This window comes from Cydia splendana, chromosome 3 (genome assembly GCF_910591565.1).
Source record: "Cydia splendana chromosome 3, ilCydSple1.2, whole genome shotgun sequence".
Taxonomy (NCBI): Eukaryota; Metazoa; Arthropoda; class Insecta; order Lepidoptera; family Tortricidae; genus Cydia; species Cydia splendana.
The window spans coordinates 17,801,810-17,829,139 of NC_085962.1; the positions used below are offsets into that span (position 1 = coordinate 17,801,810).

The 27,330-nt window shown below is 35.5% G+C and overlaps 2 protein-coding genes across 2 annotated transcripts in view; both read left to right on the forward strand.

The window, feature by feature from the left end:
* LOC134806774 (uncharacterized) overlaps nucleotides 1–27,330 on the forward strand; it is a 123,600-nt gene that overhangs the window by 80,916 nt on the left and 15,354 nt on the right. The window lies entirely within an intron of this gene.
* LOC134806812 (uncharacterized) overlaps nucleotides 1–27,330 on the forward strand; it is a 44,521-nt gene that overhangs the window by 4,692 nt on the left and 12,499 nt on the right. The window contains exons 2-3 of the mRNA XM_063780197.1: nucleotides 23,259–23,399; nucleotides 25,355–25,625. Of these exons, the coding sequence (XP_063636267.1) occupies nucleotides 23,283–23,399; nucleotides 25,355–25,625 (388 nt within the window). The 5' untranslated portion in view covers nucleotides 23,259–23,282. The remainder of the gene's footprint in view (nucleotides 1–23,258; nucleotides 23,400–25,354; nucleotides 25,626–27,330) is intronic.

The window sequence follows — 27,330 nt, forward strand, 5'->3', positions numbered from 1 at the left end:
TTTACTTCTAGCTTCGATCGAGTCTATACTGTCACTGTCTTCAGGAAGATTCAACATACTAAACAGGAAACTTGCTTCATTTACATTAATTGTAATAATTACAAACTTATTATACAAAATATTTAATTAGAGTATGAATGAGAGTTCTGTTTATTACATATTATATTATGACAGTCAATAACATGTGTCATTTTAGGGGTGTGTAATGCTTAAGGCGCGGTGTGTAGTAAAATGCACTTTTTTGTCACCATATTTACAGACTTTTACAAGGATTTCATGCATTATTTTCTAGTATGTATAACTTCAGTCCTTGAACTACGTTATTGCTTGTCAGAAACACGATGGCTCATTATTTTCTCGATAGAATCTTAAGTTGAAAACATGCAAACACTGTCTTTATTTCCTTATGTTAGAAGTACTAGGACGAAAATGTATATGAAACTTACTTCAGTCGATAGCTTTTAAGTAAATCTTCATTATTGCTTGTCCTTTTATCGATACGTTAATTTTTTCATTCATCATTTGATGAATTCAACATTTTGCCTACTAAATTACACCCTACGCGGCAATACCTTGCGCCTATTCCTCACGCCAGTACGCCCGTGACCACTGTCAGCGTCGGACCTGTGCTATTTTAGCGGACGTTACATAAAATGGGTAATCACAGTATAAATATGCAAATATGTTATACACACAATGTTTTTCAACATACTTACGAAGAAAAGCAAAATAATTCTTAAATACGGTGACATTTCAGACATTCGTCCGTCATATTGTAATTTTATAACAAGTTGGGCAGCAAAGGCACACACCCATCTAACCAATCCGGAATTCAGTCACGATTGATAAATTGTGTACTTAAACATATTTTAAAAGGCTATAAAATTAATCAAATTGAATAATTTAGACTGGTCACATTTTTGTAAAAATCGATTTCTACTGGCAAACATATTACTTTTTGGCAACCGGGTTTTTTAACCTAATTAGACCCCGCTGAATCCGAATTTGCCGGTTGCTTGATCGAATTCTTGACTGGAAGTGAGATATGTGATATTAAAGGTCCCTTTTTTTAGTTTTTCGTAAATAACTCGTAAACAGTGGCCAATATAAAAAAAATGAACTAATAATCTACACAAAATTTTCAATAAAAAAGATTCAGTACATTTTTAGCAGGGATCAATATTTAAAAAGATAATAAAGAGGGAAAGTTAATTATAATAAATTCTAAGGTTCCTTGGTTTTATTTTTTCGTTAATAATTTTAAAAGTATGACATATAGCAAAAACAAATCTTACATATAAATAATAAACAAAAAATTTCCTACAAGAAACATGTAGAACACTTTTCGCTAGGATCAATATTTAAAAAGACAAAGCAGCCGGTAAGTTAATTACAATCAATTTTAAAGTCCCTTTTTAGTTTTTTGTAAATAACTCGTAAACGGTGTCCCATAGCAAAATAGGTTTTTATGAATAATTAATCTACATAAAATTTCCTGCAAAAAATATCTGAACACTTTTCTCTAGGATCAATATTGAAAACGATATTAAAGGAAGAAAGTTCATTACAATCAATTCACATGTCACTTTTTTTAGTTTTTAGGGTCCCGTACCTCAAAAGGAAAAAACGGAACCCTTATAGGATCACTCGTACGACTGTCTGTCTGTCTGTCCGTCTGTCACAGCCCATTTTCTTCAAAAGTACTGGACCAATTAAGTTGAAATTTGGTACACACATGTAAATTCGTGAGCCAAAGACGGACATCTTACGTAAACAAATGAATTTTAAACATGGAGGCCACTTTTTAGCCAAGGGGGGTTAATTAACATTAATAACCTATTTTGGTATGGGCCACCGTTTACGAGTCATTTACGAAAAACTTAAAATAGGGACCTGGAAATTGATTATAATTAACTTACCCCCTTTAATACCTCATTAAATATTGATCGTGGCGAAAAAGTGTACAAAACCTTTTTTGTGGACAATTTTATGTTCAATATTTATGTATAATATTTTTTTGCAACGGGGGCACCGTTTACGAGTTATTTACGAAAAAAAGCGACCTGTGAACTGATTGTGATTAACTTTCTTCCTTTAATATCGTTTTAAATATTGATCCTAGAGAAAAGTGTTCAGATGTTTTATGGAGATTATTTATTCATAAAAACCTATTTTGCTATGAGACACCGTTTACGAGTTATTTACAAAAAACTAAAAAGGGACTTTAAAATTGATTATAATTGACTTACCGGATGCTTTGTCTTTTTAAATATTGATCCTAGCGAAAAGTGTTCTACATGTTTCTTGTAGGAAATTTTATGTTTATTATTTGTGTAAAATTTGTTTTTGCTATGAGTCATACTTTTCAAATTACTAACGAAAAAATAAAAACAAGGAACCTTAGAATTTATTATAATTAACTTTCCCTCTTTATTGTCTTTTTAAATATTGATCCCTGCTAAAAATGTACTAAATCTTTTTTTATTGAAAATGTTGTGTCGATTATTAACGTTTAACAATTTTTTTTATATTGGCCACCGTTTACGAGTTATTTACGAAAAACAAAAAAAAAAAGACCTTCGAAAAGTGATTATAATTAACTTTCCCGCCTTAATATCTCTTTGAATATTGATCCTAGCGAAAAATTGTACGGAATCTTTCTTGTAGGCAATTTTATGCAGATTACTTATGTTTAAGAAAATTTTTGCTATGCGCCACCGTTTAAGAGTTATTTACGAAAAACTAAAAAAAGGGACCTTTAATATCAACTATCTCACTTCCAGTCAAGAATTCGATCAAGCAACCGGCAATTTCGGATTCAGCGGGGTCTAATTAGGTTAAAAAACCCGGTTGCCAAAAAATAATATGTTTTGCCAGTCGAAATCGATTTTTACAACAACATGATCAGTCAAGTATACACTCATATTGTATATAATTAATAATTTATTAGGTACACTCACCGACCTCACCGTCTTACCTACCATTTTTAGGGTTCCCTACCCAAAGGGTAAAACGGAACCCTATTAGTAAGACTCCGCTGTCCGTCCGTTCGTCCGTCCGTCTGTCACCAGGCTGTATCTCACGAACCGTGATAGCTAGACAGTTGAAATTTTCACAGATGATGATGTATTTCTGTTGCCGCTATAACAACAAATACTAAAAAGTACGGAACCCTCGGTGGGCTCAGTGGGCGAGTCCGACTCGCGCTTGTCCGGTTTTTAATTTCATAAGTACTCATCAAAATTCGAATTTACTAATAAATCTTATTCAATATTAATTGCCGAACTAAAAATCCCGGAACTGACAATTCAGAATACCGATGTCGTCAGAATAAGGACGTAGACGTGCTGCGCGGGAATGGTGCGGGGCGCCCGCCTGCCCGTTCTACCACGCGTCTGCTTCACCCCCTTGAAAACGTAAAACTCGAGTATAAGAGCGCCTTAATATAATTATAAAAAAAATATCATACATTTGTTATAACGCCATTTTATATATTATTTTATGTTATAATGTAATTTTTATTATACGTTTCCTTTGTTATATTGTGATTTCATCTAAACATTCATTGCTATAATGCCGTAATATAATTTTTAAATAGTATATAGACATATTTTATAATGACATTTGTTATATTATATTTTTGTATAACGTAATACTTCACACAATTTTATCAAGTATACAAATACATACAAATACATATATTGTATAACATTTATTGTCATATTTTATTTAATAATAAGATAATAACGTAAAGTTTTACATATTTTTTATAACTAGTATGCAGGCCTACTTCTTTTACTAGCTATTTTATTCTAGGGCGGTCGCAGTTCTAACCTAACCAAACCAATTTTTTCACAGTTTTCGATTCTGCGGGGCCCGCAGTTCAAACCTAACCTAAACCACTTTTTTGCTAGGCATTTTATTCTAAGGAGGGTCAAAGTTCTAACCTAACCTAACCCTCTTTTTGCTAGGTAATTATTTGTTTGTGCGGAGTCGCAGTTCCAACCTAACCTAACCCATTTATGTCATGCAACTATTATGCCACACAAATAATTATGTGATGTCACTTGATATAATAAATAATATGCTTTAGAGTATATAATAATTATGGCAATGTATATTATACCAAGTGTAAATATACCTTATGACCATTATATCAATTATAACATTATGTATACCGTTAATTAGATATTACGGTAGTATGCCATTTATTACGTTATTCAAAATACGATATAACAAACTATAATATATGAAAAGTAATTATAACAAATGTAATGCACCCGTCATTTTAGTCATGACTCATACACGTGACATTTTGAGTGAAATAGTCATATTATACTAACATAATAGCCCCAATGTGCATTACAATGTGCAACTCCTTTCATAGTAGCCAAATGTATTAGAAGCATTAGAACACATCCTTATTTCTATGGTAACAAAGGTGTGTTACGATATATTTTAACTACTTTGCCTGTGACTGTACAAAAGAAAAACGTTACTTTTGTTTCATAGTATCTTCAAATTAAATAAGTTCTAACTAATTTACAACACATAAGGTGTAGTGATGGTATATGGAGTGAACTGGGAAAATACCTACAGATACATAGTTATACTTTACTCTAACTATTCTCCACAACTCCACAGCAAAAGTTTTAAGGCCTGTGCACACCGGGTGCGTGTGCATAGACGTGCACGTGCGCGTTATAATATACAGTTCCTTATGAGGGCTGATACACAGCTAGCATGACGTGTGCGTGCGGGGCTCCAACATTTTAGCGCACGTGCACGTGCACGTCTACGCACACACAGCCGGTGTGGCCTGGCCTTTAACCTCACTTTTTTGTTTGTGTTTGTTTGTTATAAGATTACTTTATTTATGAGCAGAGCTCTGGAGACTTAAAAAATGTCTCTTGGTTCTGCTTGGCTCGAGTTCTCCAAGGCACAGGTTGTTCGAAAAGTCGGGGTAAACATAAACAGTTTTGTAGTTGGAAGACCAGTGCACACCGGCTGCGTGTGCGTTAAAATCTTGGAGCCGTGCACGCACACGTCACGCAAGCTGTGTGCCGTTTCTCATTAGGATCTGTAAATAAATAAAACTCGTCCTAAACTTTTGACGTCTCATAAACCGCCCCGGTGTGAGCGAGATGTAGCGCATATAGCGACTTTCCGCTCGCACACTGGAGCGGCGTGCGGACCCGCATCCAAATGTAAAAAAACCGCCATAGTTTTAAAAAATCCACATATAATTTGCACAGCACCTCATTTGTTGTTTGTTGTTATCTGGGTTATAGTTAAAAAGGAAGTTCGTTACGCTGATTAGTTCTCATTAATTGTTTCTATTGTTAGACTCTACAAGCAGTACGTTCCACTCCCGCGATGACCATAGGCGACATGTACTTAATACCCATTACTTCTACTAGTTTGTTTTAGTTAGGTACTAATGGAGCATTCCATGAAATTGTCTACCGTTGTCCCTTATGAATGCCAATTTTCTGAAGATTTACAGGTATAGGAGTTTCTTTCTCAGTGACAAATGGTCAAAAATATGCACAAAAAAATAATCATCTCATTTAAACGCCGAAAAAAAAGTTCAAATACACGAAACAAAATGCGTTTGTACGGGACAGCCCGTGGAATGCTCCTAATAATAAGCACTAATATAATATCAAATAATAATAATAACTAGCGACCCGCCACGGCTTCGCACGGGTTAACAAATTATACACCTAAACCTTCCTCAAGAATAGGTGAAAACCGCATGAAAATCAGTTCAGTAGTTTTTGAGTTTATCGCGAACATAATACAAACACAAACAGACAGACGCGGCGGGAGAATTTGTTTTATAAGGTGTAGTGATTAGAAAGTGCTAAAATAATGTAATGACAATCTAAACTTTAATGTTTCATCTTCATTTACTTCAAAATTTTATCGAATACAGACAGTGCCTGATTCTGATGATCTCATGTTTATTTCTGCTGAGTTCAAAGAAAAATAAACGAAGATATATTATAATAGACATACAAATAAATACTTAAATAACAACAACAAACAACCTATACGTGTTCTGTATTTAGTTTTCAGTGGTCCTCCACATTCATAGGCAAGGTCACAATCACAATCACCGACTAGAAATAATATTTTTTACGTGTTTTGGAGTTTGAAACAGTTGGGAATTCATAAAAAAGATAACTGACCTGTATTTAGGGTTGCCAGATGGTCGGGATTTGGCGGGATTCTCCCGATTTTTAGCAGGTGTTCCCGATTCCCGACAAAGTGTAAACTGTCCCGAAAAACAGCTTCACGTTATAAAACAATAATTTCAAGTTCCGAACTGTCGTCGAGCGAGCGAGCTGACGTAGTGCCAATAATGTAAAATATCGTTGTTTTTAATACAAATTACTTTAATTAGAATGTATTTTTTTAGAGATGCCCCGAATAGTGAATTTGGCCGAATACCGAATATTCGGCATGACATGCGAACATTTTGAGTCACAATTATTATGCAAACTGTTCGCCATCAAATAAAGCACTACGTTTGCTAAGATATATTTTTATGTTGAACAGAATTAATTAATGTAACATATTAGAGTCAATCAAATCAGACCCATGATAAAAATAAAATAGTTTGTAATCTATAAATGCTCAAAAACGTGCCTTCGTATTTAACTACTTTCCAAGAATACATTTTAAATATTAAATATACCTAGTTTTTGGTAATATTTTTTGTAATTTTTCTTTTTAGGTAGATGCAACAGATATTCGGTATTCGGCCGAATAGTAGGCAACATTCGGCCGAATACCGAATATTGGGCAAAGTGTCCGAATAGGCCGAATACCGAATAGTTGCCGAATCATGGCATCGTGGCAATCGTGGCATCTCTAATTTTTTTTTCCCGACTTAAGTCCCAAAATCCCGAAAAATTGATATTGTTTCCCGATAATAGCGCCTTTCGATCTGGCAACCCTACCTGTATTCCCGCGCAATCGAATTAGGTTAAACCTAATTATCTTTATAAATAACACGGAACGGAACGGAGCGTCTATTTCAATCCGAAAGCGTTCATTTCATTCTGAAATCTGAAGTGTTACTTCAGAGTAAGCTGGTGTAAGTACGTATAACCCAAAAATGCTGTTAAAATATGCTATGCCTACAGTGCACAGTGTCGCGTTAAGTACATAATGTAGTGTATAATTGTTTTCCATCGTATTTTCTCGGAAACGTTCATGTTTGTCATGCTACTTCAGTTAACCTCAGTACTTTTTGTACCGAGATGGACTGAAATAGCAAGACACGTTCGTACGTTTCCGTGGAAATACGACGGAAAATAATTATCCACTACATCTGTACCTACGAATCAAACGAGGCCCATGGTAGAGGGCCTTAAGAGCTACCGGTTCGACCGACCCATGACCCAATGAAAGTCCAGCGAAAATTAATAGTTTCGGAGAAAATGCGTAGGTCAAAGGTTGTCTGGAAGAGATCTTAAGCGATAAGACCGCCTGTTGTTACCTCAAAGACAATAGTCTTTGTTTATGTTACTGTACATTTATTGTAAACAACGTGTATGAGGTGTGCATTAAGAGTATTGTATTGTATTGTATTGTAGGTACACTGGTACACCTAATACATGCTGTTTAAATAAAGTTATTCGCTGTAAACAGCCACAGTGAATATACATTGAAATGCATATTGCAAGTAGGTGTAATGTGTAATTAATTAGAGTACCATGGCTCGATCAGAGTAAAATGGAATGGACTTTGAAATTAGTATTATTGATACAATATTGTAACACCTGACTGGATTGAGAGAGGCAACGCAATTTTATTCCAACTTCCAATCTGAAGTAGCTTTAAGGTGCAGCGGGAGCCAGCGGAGTTTTTTAAAAACCGTGACGCTTATTTAGATCATAATACGGTTGCAAAAAATATGTATAGCAATCTTGAGGACTTTTAGTATGCATGTATGGCCTGGCTAAAGCTGGAATGTTACCCTGAACCAGATTTTATATATTCTAACAGTAATAGCATTTGCCAAGGAAAAGGACGCAAATATAAAGAGCTTCGTTTTGGTTAATTTTACATATTCGACTCTGTGTCAAAATTTTATCCCGCATATGTTAATATGGGTATGGGATTGACAATTATACGTGACCATTTAGTAAACAATTAACATGGTTCACTTTTCGTCACGTTTTCACAAACATTACTTACGGTTTTACGGTTAGTATAAGAGGATTAGGAGAATACTGTTAGTCTAAATATTACTTAAGTATACATTTACTCCGATCCTAATAACGATTTTTAAAAACATGTTTTTTTTAACTAGGTCCGTTACAATCAGTCCGATTAGAAACAGTAGAAAATGGGAGGGCTCTATTAAGCTTCCACTGGCTGCACATGACATGATGGAAACATCCATACATCCATCTCATTCGGTCGCGAACGTTTATTTTCTGTTTACATACAGTATAAATACAGTGTTCAATATTTATTAATTATTTATTTTATTTTGTAAGGAGCCTAACAGCTGCAAAAACATTATATAGAATTAGGTAACAATACAAAGCCAATTACAGGTACTCACAGATAGAAATGAAGTAGACAATATATCCAACTTTGCGCGCAATTTCACACATGCTATCACGTTTTAAATACATTTAGAAAATATAAAAAAAAAAACACTTAATTTTATAGAACTCATAACTTATCTAGGATGGACTGCTAACAATACAAACAGTAAAAATAAAGGATAAACCTGTTACTTGAATGTGAAAATAAAACAATCGGGATCAAAGTGGGTTAAAAAATAGATTCGCTGATTTTCGCTTCACTGAAGGAATGGAACTATTAAATACATCAATGTCCAAATCTCTGGATAGAATATTTAAATTACGACTAGCACGACCCAAAAAACTATTTTGTCTGTAATTGGATGAAGTAGGTAATTTGAGCGAGATGGGGGGAGCGTAATGGGGCCCACTCATTAACAGTCCGCCGGACGGTATCGGCCTGTCCCATACCGTCCGGCGGACTGTTAATCAGTGGGCCCCTTAACGTTTAGATCGGGCGGGCGTATTAAATGAAAGTTTAAATAGCAGTTCAGGGCAATCAATATACCAACTGGTGATGTTTAGCATATAGGCAATATCAGCAATCTCTCGCCGTCTATTTAGTGGAATAAGATGGTGCTTCCTGCATATCCTAAGGTAATCAGAAGAGTCATAGGCTGCTTCAGCTTAAAGCTTAGGTGTATAATAGCAGTTTAATTATACTAGAGGAACTTGAGTAAAACATTCATATAAAAAATAGATTATCGATATAAATGGAATTTCATAAAGTGCACTTATGCAGGGAAGTAACACATGTACATCGATGCCTTGATTTATTATGAAATACATACCCGTCATTGCAAACTGCAAAATATTATGATATTCATTTTATTTATTTTATTCAACATGATCCATAATTTATTAGTATCTTGACTACTTACGACTATGATTAGTCTTTCTACTTTACCCGAGTACGTATGCGAAGACAATGAATTTGCTCACTTTATAACATTAATTTGGATGGTACTCCAGGGGGCCGATTTTTGAATTTCGACCACTCGATTTCGTGTATTTCGTTAAATAATATCTCCACTACAAGGCATTTAAATTCTACTAATAGAATTGAAATAGAGTGATCAATACCAATAGATTCCAAATTTCGATCGCTCGTATTTCAAAAATTAGCATTACTCCGTTTTCCACCGATTTTCGAGTGACGAAATCGAGTGATCGAAATTCAAAAATCGGCCCCCAGCTAGCTTCAATTCATCCCACAAAATGTCGTATGAGACTAAGTCGAACACCTTTGAGGGGTTTTGGAAACAGCTAAGGGCTTGTGAACAAATCACGCGAGGTTCGATAGGGGAAAGGGGTTCCCGTAAAAATCACGATAGATCACGTTGGGGGAGGGGGGTATAAGGAAACCTCACGTGTATTTTTCTACTATGAACGAAACTAAGAAAAAAAACCTACCACATGCGTAGATACTTTTTCTCGGTTTCGTTAAACATAAATCTTCACTCTGCACTTCAAAATAGCGAGTCTATTTAACGAAAATAAAAAAATAAACAAGATTTTCTATATACAATACTATTTATCTTAAAACTAGGTCGAAAGAAAAAAATTCAAAAAAATCCACGTGAGGTTGTGTGGGGGGGAGGGGGTAGCCAAAAACCTCACCAAATATCACCAAGGGGGATGGGGGGCAAAAAGTAGCCGAGAACACCTCGCGTGATTTGTGCACAACCCCTAAATACCGACGTGTTTTTTTCAGTGTAGTACTGACAACATGCATCAACTCTACAATGGCAATTTCAGCCCAGCCCAGGCCGAATATCGAACTGTGTGTCATGTTACCTACCTACTTGTCTAAATGTGTTGAGCACACTGTCCAACCTTCGCTACTACGTAGTTACTTGAAATTTTGGCCAACCACCGCTGCCGTTGTGGTTAGCTTGTAGTTATTAGGGTTCCGTACCTCAAAAGGAAAAAAACGGAACCCTTATAGGATCACTCGTGCGTCTGTCGGTCCTTCCGTCCGTCTGTCACAGCCTATTTGCTCCGAAACTACTGGACCAATTAAGTTGAAAGTCGGTACACATATGTAAGACTGTGTAACGTCAACAAATGGATTTTAAACATAGGGGCTACTTTTGGGGGATAAATGAGAAAATTAAAACACAAAGTTTTGCAAAGTATATCGTGTTATATACCTATCAAACGATAGGTCTCATTGCAGGAATATCAATTAAATGTATAATCTTTGGATAAATAGTTTAGAAGTTATTCAAGAAAATATTAGACAAAAAATAACCAATCCCTCTATCGCCCAAACTATTGGGTCTTAAAATGTTGGAAAAATACACTTAATTGTTCTTTACCGAAAGATGACAGGAAAACCTATTAGAAATCTACAGGCAAGCGTGAGCCGGTTTTTTTTAAGATGTCTTTTTTGTTGGACTTTAGACTTCTTTTAGAGTTGAACAACGAGCGATTAGCTTAACGAGCTTTGCCGTGTACAGAGGCTCCAGAATTTCGGTTATTTTTGCGGCTTCTCTTTCATTTGTTATTCATGCAAATCTTGTCCAACTTACGCCGTCGTCAGCACTTAGATCTGTCTGTGACGTCACTGCATTTATAAGGTATCCTAATAGTACCACGCAGTCGCCTAGGTGGAGGAAATTTGATAAATGACAATCATTTTAAGATACTCGATATTGACAAGACATGACAATAATATAAGATGCGAAGATAGGAACCCAATTATAAGATAGATAGGTACCTACGCATACGAATGTGCGTAGGTACTTAAGGTGGTTCGCTTTCCCTACAAAAAACAATTGCGTTATATTAAGTAATTAACTAATTACACACTATTACTACATAAATATGTGCGCATCTATCTACTTGCGAATGTTTATTTGCGCTAAATTGATAGTAAAACTTTGTTTTATACAGAAATCACGCAAAAAACGTTTTATTTTTATATCAATGCAATAGCAAAATAACGTTTTTTGCGTGATTACTGTATAAAACAAAGTTTTACTATCAATTTAGCGGGAATAAACATATGAAAGTAGACAGATACACACATAAAAAATTATGTAGTAATAGTGTGTAATTACTTAATATAACGCAATTGTTTTTTGTATGGACAGCGGAGCACCTTAAAATCGAATACTTACAGCCTACGTGACGATCAAGTTGTCTTGAAAGTCACCTAGAACAGAGTAGGTACTCGTACTAGTTAATTGCTTGTAAATGGATGTAGAGCGGACGATGCCAACGCACTCCTCTATAGATTTTAGAAGTCTAGAATTTAATTACTTATTCATCAAATCTTAACCTCTAGCCGCCCAGACATCAAAACTTGCCAATACAAATGCAATTTTGATTTGTCAAATAAAGATTCAAATTAGAATGGAACGGGAGACCTTTTTATAGGCCTCTGGGCGGCTAAAGGTTAAAATTAAAGATAAGACTTATAAACCAAAGTTAATACTCACAAGATGATAATCAATTGGAATCAATAGCAATCTGTATCATTTGTCTATTTGTCGTTCGTATCACATGAGCGTCACTTCACGTGACAATGTGCAATTATAGTTCTTCCTAATGACCCACTTTTCCAATGTGATAAGTTTAATCGTCATTCTTTAAGATAAGTATTGAATATCTACTTGATTTGAAAGATTGTATGTTTTTCTGTGTTACATAATCTACCATGCGATACAGTTGCCATTTTTAGGGTTCCGTAGTCAACTAGGAACCCTTATCGTTTCGCCATGTCCGTCGGTCTGTCCGTCTGCGGCTTTGCTTCGGATAGTTAGGGCTAGAAAGCTGTAATTTAGCATGCTTGTATAGAAAGAAAATTGAATCTAGAAAAAAAATTGATTCAATTTACATATTATACAGCAATCAAGTAAATCTATACCAATTTTGTTTTACGTTTGCATCCCTACTAGGTATTTAATATTCCATTGAAAGAGATAGAGTAAATATGAGATCGAGATTTATCGTAGGTACTGAGCTGATAAATGTATTCATATTCATTCATTCAGAATATACTTGTTGGGTACTGTTAGTGAATTGAACCGTTTGGACCATCTTTATGGATAGGGATATAAAAATAACGTGCAGTAACTTCGAATATGTGTGATGTTTTTAGGGTTCCGTAGCCAACTGGCAAAAAACGGAACCCTTATGGATTCGTCATGTCTGTCTGTCTGTCTGTCTGTCTGTCCGTGTATGTCACAGCCACTTTTTTCCGAAACTATAAGAACTATACTGTTGAAACTTGGTAAGTAGATGTCTTAAACCATAAACCATAGATGTATTCTGTGAACCGCATTAAGAATTTCACAAAAATAGAAAAAAGACAATAATTTTTGGGGGTTCCCCATACTTAGAACTGAAACTCGAAAATTTTTTTTTCATCAAACCCATACGTGTGGGGTATCTATGGATAGGTCTTCAAAAATGATATTGAGGTTTCTAATATCATTTTTTTCTAAACTGAATAGTTTGCGCGAGAGACACATCCAAAGTGGTAAAATGTGTGTCCTCGCCCCTGTAACTTCTAAAATAAGAGAATGATAAAACTAAAAAAATATATATGATGTACATTACCATGCATACTTCCACCGAAAATTGGTTTGAACATCAAACATCATCAAACATCAACATTTATTAAGCAAATAGGCCACAAGGGCACTTTTACACGTCATCATTGAATTTACATAATTACAAGCAAAAATAATAACATCAACAATTTTATAAAATAAAACTAACAATTCAATCTAACGTATTACAATTACTAAGAGATGTATATGGTCTCTTAATGTCTAATTACATAAAAAATACAGATACAAAACACAAAAAAAAAATCTATAATATTTAGAGGTGTAAATGTCTCTAGGTGTCAGAACTATAAGATTATATAGTTTATCAAGTTATCCTTAGAGATGTATAGGGTCTCCAAGAGTCAATATCCTGTATAATTAATACATTCATTAAGAGAAAAGAAACATACGAGAGCAGAATGAGGCGTCTCACTGTAATTAATTAATAAAAATAAAGTTACTAAGTATAATAGCTTGTGTTAGCTTAAACAGACCAGTCTCCACAAACAGCACCCGTTCACGAGTATGACGCGTATCTCAGCCATCGCCTCCCTCAACCTTCATTCGGGAAAGTGGCGACCCGATCAACGACGCCACCGTAAGCAAAGACTTTTAAGCGAGCATGACATGTTCAAGCTACCGGCCTATAATAATATTAAAATAGTAATAACATGTAGCTGTAAGACACGGCATTTTGTGCTCGTATGTTACATAAAAAGACAGTATAGCTTCACATAATTACTAGCCTAAGTTGCCTTAGAGATGTAAAGGTCTCTAAGTGTCAGAAACATTAAAAATATAGGTATGTACAATCAAAAATAAAAATAAAATATATAAATAAATACTTAGAGATGTATAAGGTCTCCAAGTGTCCAAAACTAAAATTAAATTAAACAATTTAATCAAGCGAGAACATCATTGTCTCATGTGTCAATTCTACTGGACACTAGCATATTTAATTCACAATGTAAAAAAAAAAAAACAATATTTATTTAGCTCTTATTATACTAATGAAATCAAGCTACCTGCTTAAAGGCATCTCTATCGTTTATAAAATCATTTACAGTGTAGTACGCCTTACTTAACAAGGAGCGCTTAATGTGCGACTTAAATTTGTGAAGTGGTAAATTCACTACATCAGTGGGGACTTTGTTATAAAAACGTGTACAGTTCCCGACGAAAGACGTACTAACCTTACGGAGGCGGTGGGCGGGCACAGCAAGCTTATGTTTGTTTCTAGTGTTATAGTTATGGATATCACTGTTAACCTTGAATTCGTGGATGTTTTTCCGAACATACATAATATTCTCTAGTATGTATTGAGATGCAACGGTAAGAATGTTAACTCCTTTGAATTTCTCTCTTAGGGATACTCGAGCGCCCAGTCCATAGATGGAACGTACAGCTCGTTTTTGCAGCACAAATATTGTCTGAATATCTGCCGCTTTTCCCCACAACAGAATTCCATAAGACATAACACTATGGAAGTAACTAAAGTATACCAGCCTGGCCGTCTCTACGTTTGTTAGCTGTTTGATTCTCCTCACTGCATAGGCTGCTGAACTAAGTTTTCCGGCTAGAGTGCCTATATGTGCATGCCATTGCAGTTTGGAGTCTAGAGTGACTCCCAGGAAAACAGTTCGATCCTCAAATTCCAGCGTATCACCTTTTATTTTAATCTTGCTGTTATTTACCTGCTTGACGTTAGGTAGCGTAAACTTGATGCATTTGGTTTTCTTGGCGTTCAAAAGCAAATTGTTTGCCGTAAACCAGTTTACTATGGTAGATAGCGCGTCATTAATGCTCTCGAAGCTATTTTCCTTTCTGTCCACTTTAAATATAAGGGAAGTGTCATCTGCAAATAACACTATATCATGTCTATCTTGCACAACTTTTGGTAAGTCATTAATGTATACCAAAAACAGGAAGGGACCAAGAATTGAACCTTGAGGCACTCCGAGGGCTACCGGGGACCCCGCCGATTGAGTTCCATTAATAACTACTCGCTGAGTTCTATCCGAAAGGTACGATGAGACCAGGTCAAGGGCACTAGCTTTTATCCCATAGCGGCTTAATTTTCTCTTTAAATTTTCGTGATCAACGCAATCAAATGCCTTTGACAGATCACAGAAAATTCCAACAGCATCTTGAGCTTTTTCCCAGGCATCAAAGATGTGTTTTAGAAGTACCGCACCGGCGTCAGTAGTTGATCGACCTTTGGTGAAACCAAATTGATTGCTATCAAGCAGTTTGTTTCTGTTGAAATGTGACAATAGTTGATTCAGAATAAGTTTCTCGAACACTTTGCTTAATGCCGGTAGTATTGAAATCGGTCTAAAGTTCGTGGGATCTGTTCTTGTTCCTGATTTAAACAGAGGGATAATTTTGCTATGTTTCATAATATCTGGAAAAATTCCAGCATCAATGCATCTGTTGAAAATCTCAGCTAAGTATGGTGTAATTGACTCAATAATGGAATCTAATACTTTGACAGACAGGCCCCAAAGATCTTCTGTTTTCTTTAAATTTAAAGACCTAAAAGTCTTAAGAACTATATTCGGAGAGACATACGAAAATTTGAAGATTTCTGTACATTCTGCCACATTTGTCTTCAAAATTTCTTCAGCGACGTCTGGCGATGAATTAAGGGATCTTGTTGTTTCTACCGGGATATTCGAGAAAAACCGCTCAAAATACCGAGAGAAGAACGAGATCTAGTAAGTAGTTTTTTTTTAATACGTCATAAATCGTAAACCGCAATTTTATTATGTTAACTACTTGCTGGTACGGAACCCGTATGGGCGAGTCCGACTCGCACTTGGCCGCTTTTTAGTGGTATACTTAGAAAACTAAGCTCAATGTGCCGAAATCCGTCTGCAGGAAATTCTGCATACGAATTACGAGCATTTATTTTTCAACCGTTAATTACATTATACTATTGTGTTAAAGAAGCTTCGAAAAATTGCACACCCTCCGGTTTCCTCAGCGGAATAATCCGCGGTGCCCGTGCACTGAACATTGTACTTGTGTCAAATGTGTCAACATTCCTAATAGTCTGTTCGAGGTACGGAAAACGGTGAAAAATATAGATAATACTCCTAAAAATACGTGTGATACCTCATTAGATTCGTAATGATGTCTAGAAAAATGTATTCGAAGCGTCTATTAGCACACAAAAAATTACAAAAGTTATTATCAAAAAAAGGGAGAAAAAAGTAGATATGTCTTATTTCCCAAATATCTCAAAAAGTATTGATATTTAAGAAACCAAAATTAATATTATAAAAGAGGAGGATATTTTCAATCAAACATTCCATACTTGCAGCACTGTATTTCCACTATTTATACTTCTTTTTCAACGCTGAACACAGCCCTCCGCGCCTCATATTCGGGAAACGCGCGCGGCTGCGGCGTGAAAAAGCGATTACGTAACATTAAATATAATTTTAAAGGTATTAAATGTTCAATGAAAAATTAAATTAAAAATATGGTGTATTTAAAATATTACAACAAATGTAATACTTGTATAAATTTATCTTAAAGTTATTTTTTCAACAAGTTAGGCAATTGTTAATGAACAAAATTTTCTCGAAATTCCTTCTTCATTGAAAACGAATAAAAAATGTATAAATAAGTATTGTAAAATTTTGTCGCTTTCTAGAGCCCTTCTCATATACATGCTTAATAAGATCACGCTATAAAAGTTCTGAAAAAAATAATATTTTGGTTATAATATTGTTTTATATTTTACAATTTTACCTTGATTTTTCGTTCTACGTCAATTTTCTATGTTATTCTAAAACTTATTTTAAGCAAACTATTACCTTTAATAAAAAATTTATAATGTGATCTTATTAAGCATGTATATGAGAAGGGCTCTAGAAAGCGACAAAATTTTACAATAGTTATTTATACATTTTATTTTCGTTTTCAATAAAGAAGGAATTTCGAGAAAATTTTGTTTATTAGCAATTGCATAACTCATTGAAAAAATAACTTTGAGATTTATTTATACAAGTAGTACATTTGCTAACATGTTTTAAATACACCACATTTTTTTTTAAATTTTTCAATCAATATTTAATGTCTTTAAAATCATATTTAATGTTACGTAACGGCTTTTTCACGCCGCGCGCGTTTCTCGAAAATGCGGCGCGGAGGGCTGTGTTCAGCGTTGAAAAAGAAGTATAAATAATGGAAATACAGTTCTGCAAGTACGGAATGTTTGATTGGAAATATCCTCCTCTTTTATAATATTAATTTTGGTTTCTTAAATATTAATACTTTTTCAGATATTTGGGAAATAAGACAAATCTACTTTTTTCTCCCTTTTTTTGTTAATAACTTTTGTAATTTTCGCTTTCGCTTCGAATACATTTTTCTAGACATCATTACGAATCTAATGAGGTATCACACGTATTTTTAGGAGTATTATCTATATTTTTCACCGTTTTCCGTACCGACTATAAAGGCACGTGATTCCGATTAGATCGGTCTGATGAAATCGCGATCTTTATACTTACATGCAAAACCACACGTACTAAGTTTTCGTAGTGACTGGCATCAGCCTGGGTTAATGACCCTTGCTGTACCGTTTTTTCGTCTTGTTTATTATTCAGTAACTTTCAAGTCAAATTCTTAATTTTCTTCGTTTATGCAATAACATTTTAATTTTACATTTACGAATGTTACGAGTAAGCTTTTAAAACCTTTACTTAGCTTACACAAGCTTACAGGATGGCAACCTACGTGTGGTAGTGTAGTACTGATAGAAAGGATATGGAAAAAATTTACTTCAATTAATAAATTAACCAACACTATTAAACAACGTATGTAATGTATGCATGTCTGAATTATTCAATACATACAACGATGGGTATGTCTTTGACATATTAGAAATACTAAAGCAAGAAGACATAATTTGCCCGCGCGTCGAATATTAAATGCTGATCTTGATGTAGCCCCAAATACTCGCGAGTCCAAATTCCAAATGCACGTCAGTCCGCCTTCTTTATGCTCTATTTTATTGCATTTATGTAGGCATGTATAATGTTTAGTATAGTATAGTTTATGTGCTACACTTACATTGTACAATGTACTATATACGTTGTACTATTCGCTTAGCACCTTTGCATACAAACTACTATGCAATAACAAAAACTAATATAAAGTTATGATAGGGTAACTGTTAAGGTTAATTATTAATAATAGGTGATTTTATAAATAATAATAAATCCTTTCTCAGCTCAGACTAAAATTGTATGGAATGGTAGGGATTTTATCTGCGTGCGCCTGACCAGAGCCTTTTTTTAGGGTTCCGTACCCAAAAGGTAAAACGGGACCCTATTACTAAGACTTCGCTGTCCGTCCGTCCGTCCGTCCGTCCGTCCGTCTGTCTGTCACCAGACTGTATCTCACGAACCGTGATAGCTAGACAGTTGAAATTTTCACAGATGATGTATTTCTGTTGCCGCTATAACAACAAATACTAAAAACATAATAAAATAAAGATTTAAATGGGGCTCCCATACAACAAACGTGATTTTTGACCAAAGTTAAGCAACGTCGGGCGTGGTCAGTACTTGAATGGGTGACCGTTTTTTTTTGCATTTTTTTTCGTTTTTTTTTTCATTATGGTACGGAACCCTTCGTGCGCGAGTCCGACTCGCACTTGCCCGGTTTTATTAACTTATTAGTCCCATAGTGTAGAATATACATACTTATACTGTGTGTTACTGACCATGGGGCTTTAAATCCAGGGCTCGATTCTACTCGCTAAACTGAGCTACTTTTACTATGGCACCAACCCCGAAATCCCGAAAAAATTTTTTTTGGCTTATCAGATGTCAACGTTTTCTATGGAAAAGCCAAAAATTTTTCCCCGATTTTAGGGTTGGTCCCATAGTAAAAGTAGCTCAGTTTAGCCAGTAAAATCAAGCCCTGGATTTAAAGCCCCACACCATGTATATGTATCTTTAATTAACTTAAAAAACTTAAAATAACAACCACTTTTATTGTAGTTTTTGTGTAATTAATTATGTAAATATTTCCCTCTCTCTATTCCAATTAAACCACTGTATAATTCATTTATCGTATTTATATTTAGTTATATGTGGCCATATGTAGGTGTGTTTTCAACATTATACTTATAATTATAATTAACCACATAATTTTGAAGATGACACTAAATCAGTTTAAAACCTATCTACATAGACAAAACTGTAAATTCCAAATTGAGTGTAACTTTTCTCATGTAATTATATAGAATTCATCATTTGCTTCCTAGAGAACCTAACTTAAAAATTGTAAACTTATATTATTATTAATTTAGACTATGGAAAGTAGTATCAATGTCATTACTCATCATTAGTTACTAAGCTTATTTTCTGTATTCTACTACAACCTGGATTTATATTTAGTAGCTACTAGTTTAGTAGGTACTTAGGATAAAAAACATATGTAAGCAATATCTGTTACAAGCATGCCGGGTTTGCCTGTAATTGGGTGAATACTCTAGCAATATTATTTTATAACTTGTTATTAATAAGTATTTTTTGTATTGCACCTGTTGGCGAACCTAATAAATAAATAAAAATAAATAAATAATTAAATCTGCTGTAGACGACGCGGTTACAACAAAGTTTCCATGAGCCTAATAGTTTCCGTAAGTAAGTCATGTGAATGGATAGTTACTATACTCATTACATGAAATGTCCTATTGTCGACGAGAAATAGGTTGTTTTCTTCGTATTATGTCACGAGAGAATATTGGCTAGAAACTGGAATTGTACTGTACGCGCGGGACATGCGACACCGTACGGCGCAAGGTTACCAGTGGATTGAAGGCTATTTTAGGACGTCCCAGCACTCCGGCAAGGTAAATCTGAGTTATTTGTAAACCATACGATTTTTAACCAAGCTGATAACCCGGCCTATGTTGTTTTTATTCGAGCACAGGTCTTATGAAATCGCGTGCTACCGTGACTGTAACCTTGTGTTCTGGCTTCTGTTGTACTGTACCTAAATCTTCATCTCAGTTGAGCTAGCTATTTGTTAACTGATACTGTTCAAATTGACGTCGTAAATTGTTATGTCGATATGTCGTACCGTACTCATTGCAAGCACTTTAACAGAGTGCGATCGTACGAATTTTGCTCAAGCGTCAATTTGAGGACACGGTTTTCCGACGTTTGGCGGTCGCTGGGTTGAAAATCCGTTTCTCTTTACGAAAACCACGAAAGGCACGCTCTTCTCCACCGGCGATCCTCTATTCGTCTCATACGCCGGCTTTATCTAAATAATTGGTTTTCTCGGAGCTTCAGCAGGACAAACATGCATGTTTTTTTTGTATTTGCCTGTTAGATACATACGTAAGGCGAATATTTCAAGTTAATGATAATGATAACCGGTTTGGTTACCACGACAGATGTGTGCAGACCTCATTATTTGATTTTCGCTTGGGGTTAGTGTGCGATTTAATGTCCAATTTAATGCCTACGCCTATTTTAATAGCGTCAGGAAGCCGATACGAACTTGCAAATTACTCGGTATTAGGTATATGCCAATTTCGGCGAGTAATCATATATTATCCATAACATACTTATTTGTAATGTTCCAATTCAGGTGTGTTCGTTAGGTACTTGCATATAACTTGAGAGATGAGAGAGAGTTGTTGAGAGTAAAATATAGGTATAGGTCCTTCAATTACTGCCATTGAATGAATCCGTTCTACTTACGATGTCGAGCATGGATCTGGAGACAGCGCATGGAAACGGCATTATTAATATAACACGTGCCTCTTTTATAAGTATCATTCATATCACATACCTATTCGTACAGGCCAGAGCCTTAATAAATGGATATTGCTCTCGCCGTCGACTCATCGTTGTTATGAGTTATGTTAACTGTCGTTGTAAAATCTTCGATGATTGAATATTGAATGTTAAAAAGGTAATCTAACTTGGCCAACTATGAAAAAAACATGTTTAAACCTTGATTTACATTTGATACTGTTTCTTTATTACCCACTTATCGTTAAATGATATCGAATCTGTTCAGAAGTACCTATTATTAAATAGGTACCTATAATTTCGATATGCAACTCTTTGTAAAATGTTCACATGTTAAGTTTGCATATTATCTGCTCTCATTATTACCAAATAGTAAGCACGTGTACTTATTAACCATACGATTATATTCTGGCGCGCGTACCGTATCTCCAGGGCTATTACTCCCAATTTACCAAGCGTATCGCTTCAGTCGAACTGGTATAAGAATGTTCGAAAGAACCCAAACGATTTTGCGCCATCGGAGATCACACTTATACTAGTTATACTGGGAAAAATGACTCGTTGCGCTCTACGGTGAAAATAACCGCAGAACTCGGTTTCACGAACCAGTCGCGTGGCTTAGTTTTTTATACGCTCGCAGTTGGTTTGTTGTCGATGTGGTCCGCCGGCCGGCGTTCAAAACACGCTCCACGATACCTACTCGTACTTACTGATAACTCTTGCCTTTGCCGGCGCACGCAGATCTGATATTAACTGATAATTTACAAGTACCCATTTGTTGCCGAATGTGATTTAAGGTCATGTATAGCCATCAGTGCTGTGATGTTTGACATGCGAGTAGTGACGCTATTTTCATCATTTTTACGGCCGTAAGTGTCGTGCGTACCAAGTACGAACATTACACAGGTTCAATAATTATAGTTGAGCTGAATCAGATGGACTATTTTTCAGCAAGGGCTGGTAGAGTCAACAAAGTTCGTCAGATATGAGCTCAACTATACATCCAACGAAATTTTTGGTAATTATTCTCCTTGTTATAACACCTGTAATTAATACTGATTTTTGCACTGCTTTTTTGGCCAGTTGAAATTTGAGTTGAGAAATGCGATCTGTAGAGGAGAACATCCGGTCATATGAGAGCATTTTTGCCCAAGCTGAAACGGAGACCTCGCTAACGTTCGGTCAATTAAACAGGGAAGTTGAATTATAGGAAAGTGGTAAAACAGAGGTCTATTTTCTACATCACGAGTAGGTAGTCCGTCATTTTTCAAATGATGTTGTTTATTCGGATGTACATAATACCTAAATTAATACACGGATACATTTTACCTAGGATGTCTTGTGCCCAAATTTAATTAAGTAGGTAATCTATTCCTTTGACTCTTAGCCTTGGCTAGGTTTTTGGTTAATGTTTTTAGTCAGTCAGGTGTCAGATTTTTTTATTTAGGTTTTGGCTAAAATAAAACTACACTTTTTTCTTACTTTGTTACTCCAAAAATGCTGAGCCATTTTTTTCCATCGTGTGTTTTGATCGTTTGTCAGTAAACACCACGTTTCCTGAGTAACTAGGTGCGTATTGCCGAATGTAGTTTTGTTTGTATTCTTTTCTATGAGCACAAAGCCGATTAAGCAAAATTATGTCAAATTAATTTAAGGCATGTATAAAATGTGCTCTAGTTTTCAATGTGGATTTTTTGTAGGTACGAATTAGTATGTAAGTAACCATGAATATCATATTATGATCTGTAACAACCAATTTCAATTAAAACTTGACTATTGTGTTTGCGGCGTGCCAATAATGCGCATTTTTTATCTACAGTTATAATTATGATATGAGTAACAGTAACAACTTAAATAACGCAATGCGCGAGTGGGTATGCGAGTGCATTTGCGAATGCTTTATGGAATATGGATGTACGAATATGTAGGAGGCTACGCGAAAATGCAAGATTATATGTAGTGTCCTGTGGTGTGTCAAAACCCCGGTACAACGTGGAAAACTACCAATTTGTCATAACACGTACCTACATTCGCATTATTTACCGTTCGAAATATTCTTTATTATCAGTCAGTAAAGGGCCCCTAGATATATAGCATACGTCTTTTAAAATAGTATCTAAAAACGAAACCTGGAATGCATTATGGCTACGATATGTAATGCAACACGGCAGTGTCAGGAAGCCGGTCGCATAACCGCCTGGACTTGACACCTTTCGGCCAAAACTTTTCCTTGGTGAATACATAATTACTTGGTGAACAATATTAGTGATTATACAGTGATTTTCTATCTGTTGCAGGCTCAAAGGTGACGAAGGCTCAACATGACGGTGGAGAAGAGCAAAGGTGCTCAGACCAAGATGATCCCGCCCGCGACGCGGAAGGTCGCCCCCGACGGCGGCTGGGCGTGGATGGTCTGCTTAGGCGTCAGCTTAGTTAATGTAAGTCATTTAATACCTGACATAACTTTTAAGGATATAGAGTACTTACGTCTACACTAATCTCTGATTTATAGGTAAGACCAAGACGTCTATGTAGTCATTTAATAACATTAACAGTCATCGTATAATGTCTGTAATTTAGCTTCATTGTTTAAAACATAGAATGATAAAGTTCATTTAACCTATACAACCGTTTGTTGTATGATAAACGAGTCTGTATACAGCAGGGCACTTGTTCATAATTATCATTGCTTAATCAGACCTTTTGTGCTCACGTGCTAATTGACACAATTACTTTTAAGTGCATAGCGTTCGCGACATTCTTTATATCTTTAAATTGATCTAAAGGATTCTAGTTTCCGTTCAATGGAGAGAAATTTAAAACGCTTTCAATTATGTTGACGAGTGATAATCATTCTGCCTGTTTATTTATCCATGTGCCGTGGTATTATATATCAAACGTTACGATATTATTTTGAAATATTACACGAAAAATGGTATAAAATATTTCATGTCAACATGCACTTGTCATAAAATGTTAGGTACCTTTTCAGAAATCGGATTCTAGCCTTCACAAAATGATACCCCAGTGCCGTTGATATTCGTATCAAGGGGCTGTCCATAAATTACGTCATCGATTTTTGACGATTTTGGACCCCCCCCCCTATAATCATCCAAAAACCATGCTTCAAATTACCCCATTTCCTCCTACTTCATGCTACCATTTGCTACCGTCATCCGATGTCCAGACCCCCCCCCCCCTAATTTGAAATGACGTAATTTATGAATAGCCCCCAATGAGTAAAATAGTGCCATCATTCGTTTAACAATTTTTATCTAAAGCGTCATCATTAAAGCGATCAATATCAATAGATAGGTACCTATATTGTTAATAATTAGATAGTAAAGATGTTCATACTATAGGTACTTAGATAATAAGTAGTTGGGTAGTGCCAAAATTATCAATGACGGTATTATGCAGTGCCTACGTGCAAAAGCGCGTGACGGCGTAAATGAGGTTATCTTGAATATTATTGATCCTTGGATACTTCGGCACTAAGCATTATTACCTTATTTACTACCATAATCTTAATAGGTTTATTGTGATAATGTTTGTTATAATAGATGATACCTACTTACATAATGTGATGTATTCAATCCAAAAGAAAATAATTAATTGCTTAAACTGTAATGGTTTTTAAATTTTATGTGTTTTATATTTTTGGTATTGTTTGTGCCTTTTAACGATCAACGAAATAATAACGTGCACTAATTTGTATTTATTGACAACTTTAAAATCAATACTATCATATCACATGACAAAAAAAGAGGTCAAGAATATGCAGTAGGTACCAAAATTTTGGTTAGGGGTCATCCATTAATTACGTCACACGAATTTCTAGGTTTTTTGACCCCTCCCCCCGTCCTTGTCACACTTGGTCACATTTGGCAAACCCCTCCCCCCTAGTGTGACGTCACATTTTTTCTACGAAATCGCCAAATCGAATTAAGTAAGTACCTAAGTATTATTAATATTTTATCAAAATGTTTTTGACGATATAAATACTGCTTAGGAAAGAAAATTATACGAATTAAAACGATTGTCGTTTTAAAAACTTGTTATTTAAATGTACAGCGAATAAAATAATTTCAATAAATTTTCGGTTACTGATGAATTTAAAGTGACGTCACAAAGTTTGTGTCTCCCCTCTCCCCCATGTCACAATATGTCACATTTTCTTGACCGCCTCCCTCCCCCTAAACGTGTGATGTAATTAATGGATGACCCCTTATCCATTAACTCAATAATGAGATGACTTTCATTCGTCTTTCAATTTAAATTTTCTTTGCCCCATCATAAACCTTTTGAAGCTATATTTGTTCATGAAACAAGATATATTTGCGATTTATCTATTTGTGCATCATTTTTGAATTGGGCACATTTAAATTTTCAGTTTTCAACGCGTTCACTGGAGCCGTCATTCGGTCTCCTGTTTAAAGATCTGCTGGACGAACTAGGCGTCCGGACGACGGGCGCCTCCGTGATCGCGAGCACGCTCGACTCTGTCGTCAACTTCTCCGGGTTCTTCGTGGGGCCTGTCATAAAGACCTTCTCCTACAGAAAAGTCTGCATTGTCGGCTCGACAATATGCGCCCTGGGTCTATTGTTCACCGCCCCGGCGAACAGCATAGCCCATATCTTAGCCACATACAGCATTCTAGGGGGTAAGTTAAATCACATTAGCCGCACGTGCAGTTGACGATAGCTCTTATCGGCACGTTTATGACAACCTGTAATTAACGATCAGCTTTTGTTCCTAAAGCCGATATTTGAGAGCTAAGTAAACTCAAGATAACGGTAGTTCGCAAACTAATTGGACTGTGTTTTCTAGGAGATTTAGTTTCACTTTGTTTTCACCATACCTAGAGGTATTTGTTTATTGTCTGCCGCGATTTGCCTTTTACCGTAAACCGTTATCGCATTTACATTTGACTAACATACTTTTTTGGCTAAAATCAAATGCATAAAACTCAAGAAACTATTTTATTTTACATATCATGCATGACATTATTGCTTAAACATTTTCAGATTTAGTAGAATCTTTAGATATAGTAGACTAATGCTTAAAATAACTTAATCATTTGATTTAATATTAGCTCTTAATAAGGATAAAGCTTAGACTATTTATTATACACCTATAACTTTTTTATTCAAATATCTTATTGTTTATTAATATTATGATTCACACTCGGTACTTCTAAGCGTTAAATGATTTAATGCCTTGTTATAAAACAATTTTATGAGTCGTTAAAACGAACCTTGTTATGGCTCTCGTTTTGCGTCACTTCCAAATGTTTATTTGTTTTATTGCTCAGTATGCACAGTTACGTTCACAAAAATGTATTGTCAAATATAACTGGCGTAGTTTATCTTATATTTCTGTACAACGTATTTGTAGAACATCGAACTGCTGACAGAAAAACTAAAAGGCGTATTCATTACAATACAGAATATCAATATATTGACTGTGTCCGTAAAAGATGTGTCCCATTGTGTCTCACCCTGGAAATTTTATCAACCTACACCTATACCGAGACCCTAAATATACTTACTTACTTACTAGTTTGGCGCGATGACTATGACCCAAAATGAGTCTTGGCCTCCAACACAAGAGCACGCCATTTTACTCGGTCCTGCGTGGATTCACGCCAGTTTTCACTGACGCCGAGCTCCCGGAGATCTGCCTCCACTCGATCCGCGCACCGATACTTAGGACGACCTACAGGAGGTCGATTTTTGAATTTTGAGCGCTCGATTTCGTCACTCGAAAATCGGTGGAAAACGGCGAAATGCTAATTTTTGAAGTACGAGCGATGGAAATTGGGAATCGAGTGGTATTGACCACTCATTTTCAATTCTATTAGTAGAATTTAAATGCCTAGTAGTGGAGATATTATTGAATGAAATACACGAAATCGAGCGGTCGAAATTCAAAAATTGGCCCCCACGACGGCGTCTAGTCGGTCGACCCAATATGATCTCTTTACAGCACGATCTTCACCCATTCTTTCGAGGTGGCCCAGCCAACCGAGACCATGTGCTTTGGTCTCACCCATTATATTCGGTTCGACTACGAGTTCTTCGATTTCGACATTTTTCCGAATCCGCCAACTGCCAATGTTAACCACGCTTTAAAATTATGTAGACTTGGTTTTTTTCGATAATTTACACACCAAATACTGAGTAGGTACAGTAGGTACATTATACTTATTATACGTTGCGTTTATACAACGGTTAAACTATGTATAAAGAGTCAGCTGACCATGTAGTCCTTGTTTAATTAAAATAATCGCTGCTAATAAACACGTACGTTTTGTGCTAATTACTTATATTGAAGCCTACGTGCACATTTCGTTTTCATCCAGTCTG